We start from the raw sequence: 8,456 nt of genomic DNA, 5'->3' as shown, positions 1-8,456 counted from the left end.
CCAGCGCTTACCACACGAATTCAGACAACCTTTCTGAGTACCGAGAAGCAATGCGTCCACCTTGCTTACATTTTCCAGTTTTCTTTATTATTATTAATCATCATTATTATTATTTCTCACCTTGAAAAATCAGCTTTCCTCCCCTCCCTTCCCTCCCACAACTCCCATCCCCCACCCGCCCCAACCCATAAAAATCGCACTCCGCCAGTCTAGTGAAAACCATTGCAAAATCCATATGGGGGCATGCACAGTTGCAGCATTGTTGTAAATTTCTTGCTCTACTAGAAAAAGTTACATTGTCTTAAGGTAACAAAACAGTTCTTTTGTGCTTTTCCATTTCTTTGTTTTTTTTTTCTTTTTTCTTTTTCTTTTTTCTTAGAATGTTAGTGATGACTGACAATTCTGGTGCACAGTTACAATGTACAAGTGAAATGAATATGATTTGCATTGTTAAGGCATCCAATCTGCTGGTTTATATTTATGTGAAAGACAGAGGAAATATACAAGCAGACTTAAGAAAGAAAGTATGTTCATTGATTTCTATGAAGTTTCTCCCCCAAATTTAATGCACAAAATGCGTCACTCCAAAGGGAGAGATTCCATGCATATTAATAGAGTAAAACAGCATTAGTTTTTTTTTTCTGTAAGCTTCCAAAGCAAAGGATACATTTTTTTAATCTACAGAACTAAATGCTACAAGAATAATATGCTACTATTTTTTTTTTTTGCCATATATTGGAAAAAACTTCTTAACTTACAAATAATACAAAAATAGACAATGGCTTTTGGGTGGAAATAAAAAAATTGAAGCATGGTTTAAAACAAAACTAAAAATAACTATAAATGAAATGTTTAAAAATCACATTGAAACAGCTAATACAACTGTAGGTGACCAAACAAATACGCACTTTTCACATAGCAAACATACACAATAAAATAAACTGGGAGTGGGAGGAAAAGGAAGAAGGGGAAAGCAATGTACAAATTCCAAAGATAAATACATTATTTATATGGATATTTTACAAAATCCCCTTTAAAACAAAAAGCCTTTTAATTAACTTCGCAAGTATGTGCAAGCTAAAGGTAGTGAGCTTTTTTTTTCTTTGCAAAATATGCAGTAAAATCTTTTTTGTGATATTGAAAAACTGTCTTAAGACATTAAAATGTATAAATAGAACAACGACTTTGGCAAAAATCACAAAAAATCTACAGTATTTATAACTACATACAAAAACACAACAGCAAAGGAAAAAATATCAGGCAAATGCATCCTCCGAGCTTTGCTGCATCTTTGCTATTTATTCTTACTTTTAAGAACACTTCCCAGATGATGAGAGCAAAAATTCCATAGAACAGAAAACTATGTTTTGGAGCTCTCAACCTTCTTCTCCTTTCTCCCAGTTTTCCTTTTACTCTTAATTCCAAAGCACTTAACCTGTCGCTCTAATCTATTATGTTACAAATGGTAAGGGTCACCAAGAGAGGCGCGTTATCTCCAATGGGAAATCTGAAATACCTGCCATGTTGCTTCTGTCAGCTTGTGGAGGATTGGTAGGAATCAGCATTTAGGATGAGTAAACTTTAAACTTGCAAATGGCGGTGTGAAAGTGGGATTTTGGCTTGGTAACTGGAGGGCTTAATGTGGAATTCTGTGCCTGGACCCTGTTCCATGAAGTCTCATAGGAGATTCTCACACAGTATGTGCGCCATCAAGCTCTCAAGAGGCCATCGGCTTCAGAAGAAGTTGACACAAGTGAAAGAGAGAATGATACCAGGTTTCAATACGCAGTTTCAACAATCTGTCTAGAGGCACTGGATTTTTGAGTAGAAGGGAAAAATGTGATCACTTACATCACTTTTTAACTTTCCAGGCTGCATTTATTTACACAGTTACTTAAGACAACAATACAAAAGAGAGAAATAAGCTTGCACTGCTAAGGGATGGCGTGTTAAGTTAGATATTGAAAATGCACTGTCTGAGCTAACTACCATTTGATATGCTTTAAGGCGCAAAAGCCGACCCTTAGTTTTCTAAAAAAATCTAACTGGCATTCCTATTCTGTCCCATACAAGCTTTTTTTTTTTTTTTCTTTTTTATTCTTTTTAACTTTTTTGTAAATATCACCACTTCATTCTCCCTTTACACAGCTTTAAAAACATCATAAATTAAAACATGGAGTCTTATTTATAGTGTCCCTTGTATACAGCTTTATGGTTTATAAAAGACCAATGATTGCAGAGTTAAGCTTTAAAAAAAAAGAAAGTAAAAGAAAAAGTGGATTTGCTTTTATCAACACAGAATAAATATATCCCCCAAATACTCGGGAGGTACAACTTTTAACCAACACTCTGCACTTGCAGATCCCTTCCAATTTCAGTATTTGCAAGGTCGGTGATATTGTTTGTTTAAAAATCTGCAGTTATTGTGATTCCTCTTAAAAAGGCCTGAGTTAAAAGTTCCACTTGGGGACTTGTATCAGATTACTCTCTGTAGCAGAATCCAACCTCTTCATTAATAAAATTCTTCAAGGCAATTCTTTCACATAGGAGGGACAATCATGCCAGATATCGCTGTGGAAAGAGAAGATGAAAGTCAATGGTTTTGCATCCAAGATTCTCACTGAGAAAAACAGGGGGGGGGAACCACCCACACAACACTGTTGGCTGAATAATGTCCTCTCATCTTCCCTGGAATGAGTTTTTGTTATAAAATGTACATGTACTTTATTAAGAATGATAATATATCAGCCTGTGTATGTGTCTTTAATGGGACAGAAGATGCTAAACATCCTCCAAGTCTGATTTCAATTTTAAAAATGTAACTGGAAAGTTGCATAGTTTGAATGCCGCTGGGAAAGCTGCAGCCCCCAAATCTTGCAAAATAGTAAGAATTTGCAATTTGTCACTCTTTGTTTCCCCTCCCCTTCACTTCCATCATACAAAATAAAAGAACTGGTTCATCCCAAATGCCAGCTAGTTCTACGAAAAAACAAAAACAAAAGCAAAAACAAAAAACATGGCTCTGTGCTCTGTATTTGCATGAAGGAATCCTGCCGTCCTTTCAATCCTCCTGCCTGGGAGAAGGGAGCACCGGGAGCCTTGTTCCCTGGGCAAAGAAGCAGGGATAATGTATGAAGCGGGAGGGGAAGACAGGTTTGCAAGAAACTGCAGGATGTCTCCTATACCACTGCTTCACTCAAGGTTCTGGAATGATCTGACCACGTTCCTAGAAAATTACAGCCTAGGAAAGCTGGGGTAAGATCCTGGGGTAATCAAAAAAATCTTTCAAAGGGTTGAGTTAGGAGGCCGCACACAGTGGTATTTAGAAAAGCAGCGACTCCAATAGGCCAGCCTTCCACCTCTGACTTTCCTGCTTTCTGAATATGCTGTGCTCATTACACCCACGCCCCCCACCCCAAGGTAGTTAACCTTTTTCCTTGAACCTCCACTTCCTCAGCTAGAAAATGCAGTTAAGGATATTTGGAAGGCCAGTGGTATTTTTAAGGTTGTTGGAGAATTAAATAAAATAACATATGTGAGGTGCAGCTCCGAGTAAAGACCTCATAGAGGTTAGCTGCTATTACTTTTAATCCATCCCTTCTGCTGCTAGACTAGCTGTGTGACCTTGTGCTGATGGTTTAACCTCTCTGAGCTGTGCTTCCTCTTCAATCAATAGGCACCACCCATTGAATGATGAGCATGAGAAATGAAGGGACGTCTGTAAGAAAGTTAAAATAGTATGGGAACTTTGAAATATGTTGAGGGAAAAGCAATGCGTACATTAGAAGCAAGAAGTGGCCATCTTTGCTTCCAAAGAGGAGAGAGAAAGGCATTGCTTTCTTTTTATTGGCAATTCTAAATTTAAATTGATGTTCTTGTCAGTGATGACTGAGTCTAGAAAGTGGCCCTCTTCGTGTCCTAACTCTCACGTCCAGAAGAATGTGCGTGTTTTTTAAGCAAACCCCAAGTACCACAGATGCTGCTGCAGACACAGGGAGGCTAGTTAAGGCTCAGAGCCCTGCCAGCCCCCCCAACCCTCCTGCTTCCCCTCCCCCACCCCCAGCATTTTAAATTCAATTAAAAAATGTATTTTGCCAAACACTTTTTCCGTTAATTTTTAAACCCATCTGTATTCACAGGGAAATTTAATCCACATGTTTCTGATTCATGTACACGTAAATCATCCAAATGTTGTTTTGCAAGAGCCCTTTCGCAGTCCAAAAGCTCCTGGAGTCTTTTTCGTAAGCCCTCATAAGCCATTTTTCTTAGAAACAGGAAGTGTCTCTTGCCAAACGCAGACCAACTTAAACCCCCAAAGATTCGGGATCAGTTGGAAAAGCAGTCCCCCTTAAGATTCAAGTGAGCCCTAGATCTGACGGAAATGGGGAGCTCAGATTTTCAACCCAAGTCTTAACAGGAGAATTCAAGATGCTGTAGCTCCAAAGGCAAGGGGGCAGGGGGTCTTTGCACTGTGACAGCTCAGCATGGCTCTGCCTCCCTAAAGATCTTTCATCTAGGCTGGAGGTGGGTCCCCGGCACCCTTATTAAAGACAGGCCTTTCTGTGGGAGTTCTAAACCTTTGGCAAGAGAAGCAAGCCCTAGCTCTGCCCTTCACCAAAATCTACTTTGTACGCCTGACATTAAAGGGCAGTCCCCTCTTGGACTATTGGGTACAGCTCAGGCAGTGTCAATATGAGGCAAAGCAGAGAACTGACAAACTTCCTGCTAATTTGGTCAGTGGAACCAGCCATTTATTAATTGGACCCTAAAAATATTGGGATTTTTTTAAAATTCTGGATGGCCAGGAAAAAAAAAATCTAGCAGTGTTTTGTACCTGAATAATGTGCTAGATTAATTAGATTAAACCTCCACTAGGTCCCCATTAAAAATAGTAAAGCAAAATTAAGTGATGTGCTAGTTCATAGCTAACAGTGCTTCTCAATCTGGAATATAGGGGTTGCAAACTCTAATGCCCTGAGAGCCCAGATGGAGAACATAAGTGAGCATAGTGCCCTGATAGGAATTGAGGTGACTCTGCCAAGGGCATGCTTTCTTTAGAAAAGAAAAGAAAAAGCTGCCGCGCAGAAATGCCTGCTCACAACCACCAGATCTGAATTCTTTCAAGAGATGATGGAAAAAAAAAAAAAAAGATGATGGAGACGTGCATTTTTAAAAATACAACCGAGCCCGGTTTATACATCTTAGCAAATAATTGAAATTAAAAACATGCAAACAGACACATCTGAGGGTACCTAGGGGGTGGCTTTGATCTACCCATACTTTCCTACCTTCCCTTTGTTGGTCCTCAGACTTCTCTTAGAGTCTAATGGAAATCATGGAATCTCTCTCCAGAAGAAGGCCCATTCGTACCTACACCCAGAACTCTGCATAAAACACCGGGGTCACAGTTCCTTAAGTCTCATCTGCGACTTCCTAAACTCCAGTCACAGAATACTTCCTGATAAATAAATTTTAGTTTTCAGCCTGTGAGTTGCTACACCTCTAAAGAGGCCTTTTTATAATGTAATCTCCACTGCATGACTGCGGGAAAGCTCCTGGGTTTTTAGGAGCTGTTTTTCTTGTATCTGTGCTGCAATCCTCAAGATTACTTATGTGGGTGAGAGAGATGGTGTTTGAGGCTTGGAATGTTCCAGAAATGCCGCTAGCACACTGATTTGCCCAAGTAGGGGCCATGAAGATTTCCATGAGGACACAACACTCTCAGAGAGCAAGATATGCCAAACATCACAAGACATCGTAAGATCGAGGTGGCTCTGCCATCTTCCCCAGCAGCTGGATGATCACGATCTCTGACAGAAGGTCAGAAACTATTGGCTTGAAAGGCCATGCATTTTGCATTATGGTTTTCACATTTTGATAAGAACAAAGCCAAAATGAAAAGTTTGGCCGAGCTGGGAGAGTTTGGAGTGAGAGGGTAGAATATGGTCTTCCTCGAACCACCATATGTGTGTAAGAATTATGAGCTAATCAGAGACAGAATGGGGGGGGAAGATCTTGCACAAACTGAGCATGTGCACAGAGCAAAAGACAATTCCACAAGATCACCCCTGGACTGCGTGACATCTAGAGTCGGGTGGGGCCAGCCAGCCCGCCCGAGCTTCAACAAGGTGAGGTGAGAAAAAAAATCAGTGTGTGAGTACAATTTCTGTGAAATCACGCTGGTCTGGGGGGGGAGGGGTGGCTCAGTCAGTTAGGCCTGTGCCTGCAACTCAGGTCATGATCCTAGGGTCCTGGGATCAAGCCCTACACCCGGCTCCCTGCTCAGTGGGGAGCCTGCCCCTCCCCCTGTTCGTGCCTCTCAAATAAATGCAATCTTTAAAAAAAAAAAAAAAAGAAAGAAAGAGATCACACTGGTCTTTTGTTTTTAACTTTTCGTTGCAGGGACTGTCCAGGACATGGTTAGGGTTTAAAATCACTACACTGTGGGGAGGTCCAATGGCATACTGACAGCCTCCTTGGGGCTGCCTCTCTCTTGATTAATGAAGTCCTCTGAGGCCTGAAATTGCATAGAATCCATGCTGTAGGGGGTATAAGCTTTCGGAGAAGAGAGAGGACGTCTCCAGGACAGTGGCTGAGCATAGTGGGTCACTCAAGTCTTTGACCTATGAAAATAGAACACACCTGGGGAATCAGGATCAGTATTTATCAATGACTTTACCTAGATAGGAATGGAAGAAGATGTCTCTGCATTATCTCTTTAAATCCAAAATATGGCCACATTTTCCAAAGTTTTTCATGGGCAGTTAATTGGTCTTAACATTCACAAAAGAGTTCTTTGAGCAAATAAATTTAGAGAACTAAATGGAACAGTCCTCTTTTTTTTTTTTTTTTTGCTTAACTGTAGGATGTCTCAGAGCTTTTAATAAACTTAGGTGCATTGTGACTCTCCAAGACTGGGATTCAGTAAGTGCCACTTTCTAGATTTGCTTGACCACAAGATTAATTTTTTAAAAAAAAAAAAAGCATATCTAGTGAGACTCCAAAAGTGCTGAGATAAGAGTTGCTTTATCCCCCCAAAATTTCTCAGACATACAGTAATTTGTCCAAGGTTTTTTCTATCTGGGAGAGAAAAGCCAGTCAGAACCGCAGTAGAACTTGTGAATTATAAAATATATGTACAGAATGGAATTTATGGCTTCCAAGTAAGGACTCCCTTGTTCAACCTTATCCCCACTTCGGTATCCCAGGATGCCAAGTGACTTGCTGGTTACTGCACATTACTCCTTGGCTCCAGGTATCTTTAATCCTCTGCTTCGAAAGCCCCTCCCCATCTCCCTCTTCCTGAATCCTTCTTGCCCTTCATCCAAGGTCCAGTTCATTGGCAGCATTCACCACGAGGCTATTTTAACTTCTCCCTAATCTTTCCTCCTCTGAACTTCCACAGGCGGGCACCCAGTCTCTCCACTGTTGCATTTCCTTTAATACAGGGAAAGATTTTAAGGCCAGGATTTTGTAGTTCACATGGCCTACCCCAGTGGCTTGATGACAGTATGGCCATATAGCACTGGGGCTTAACATAGTAATCAGTCCACTTGGGTTTTAACCCAGGATCTCTCAATTTGCCAGCTGTGGAACTCTGAATGAGCCATCCTCATTGGCTCTAAGGCTTGATTTCTCCATCTATACAATGGTGACAACAAATAGCCTACAGGTTGGGAATGAGATAATGCAGAAGTCAAGCTGGGAACAAGCCCTCCTGTGTTAGTAGCTGTGACCATCATCATCACCATCATGTGAGATTGCAATGCATGTTCATTGGGGAATAAACATCTATGAAGTGACTAGAGGGGGCCAAGACAGGGCTTCTGGGAAAAAGGCCTTTAAGGAGTTGGCTAAAAAAAAAACCCAGAATGATGTAAAATTAGTAGAGTGGCAGTTGGAGGTACACAGGTCTTTAAAACCCTTGGGATCCCTGGGTGGCTCAGCGGTTTAGCACCTGCCTTCACCCCAAGGCATGAATCCTGGAGTCCCAGGATCAAGGCCACATCAGGCTCCCTGCATGGAGCCTGCTTCTCCCTCTGCCTGTGTCTCTGCCTCTCTCTCTCTCTCTCTCTCTCTCTCTCTCTCTGTGCCTCTCATGAATAAATAAATAAAATCTTTAAAAAAAAACAAAACACTCAAACAGCCTAAACGTGTCACCTCTGAGTTTGTTCATACAGTCCATTTGCTTAACCAATGTCTTCCTTTGTCACTTGCCCTGTCTTAATGACCACAGTTATGAACTAGGTGGATCCAAATGGAATTACTGTGACAATGAAAAACGGAAGGAAGAAGGAAGAGGAGCCCCTCCGCCCCACCCCGCACCCCCCCACTCGCCTCCTATAGGTCACCCATGTCCTCAATAATGAGGTCATTCTTTAGTTACAGGTCTAGGAGTTCCAATGTCCCTTTCTTCAGGGGAGAATCCAAGGCCAGGCAGGAGCTCCCTGGAAGCA

At 41.2% G+C, this 8,456-nt stretch overlaps 1 protein-coding gene across 8 annotated transcripts in view; it reads right to left on the bottom strand.

Annotated features, from left to right (window-relative positions):
• Window positions 1–537: 537 nt before the first annotated feature.
• Window positions 538–8,456, bottom strand: part of EBF1 (EBF transcription factor 1) — a 392,195-nt gene continuing 384,276 nt past the window's right edge. For 5 of the 8 annotated variants that reach the window (XM_038534887.1, XM_038534891.1, XM_038534888.1 and 2 more), the window contains one exon: window positions 538–2,571. Coding sequence is in view for 4 of the 8 variants with exons in the window: in XM_038534891.1 (XP_038390819.1) it covers window positions 2,540–2,571 (32 nt within the window). In the remaining 4 variants the exon portion in view is untranslated. The remainder of the gene's footprint in view (window positions 2,572–8,456) is intronic. The other 3 variants (XM_038534892.1, XM_038534893.1, XM_038534897.1) reach the window with 1 other exon arrangement.

Source organism: Canis lupus, chromosome 4 (assembly GCF_011100685.1).
Source record: "Canis lupus familiaris isolate Mischka breed German Shepherd chromosome 4, alternate assembly UU_Cfam_GSD_1.0, whole genome shotgun sequence".
In the NCBI taxonomy this organism is placed as follows: domain Eukaryota; kingdom Metazoa; phylum Chordata; class Mammalia; order Carnivora; family Canidae; genus Canis; species Canis lupus.
The sequence above is the reverse complement of the archived record's forward strand: the minus strand, read 5'-3'. Positions and strand labels throughout refer to the sequence as shown.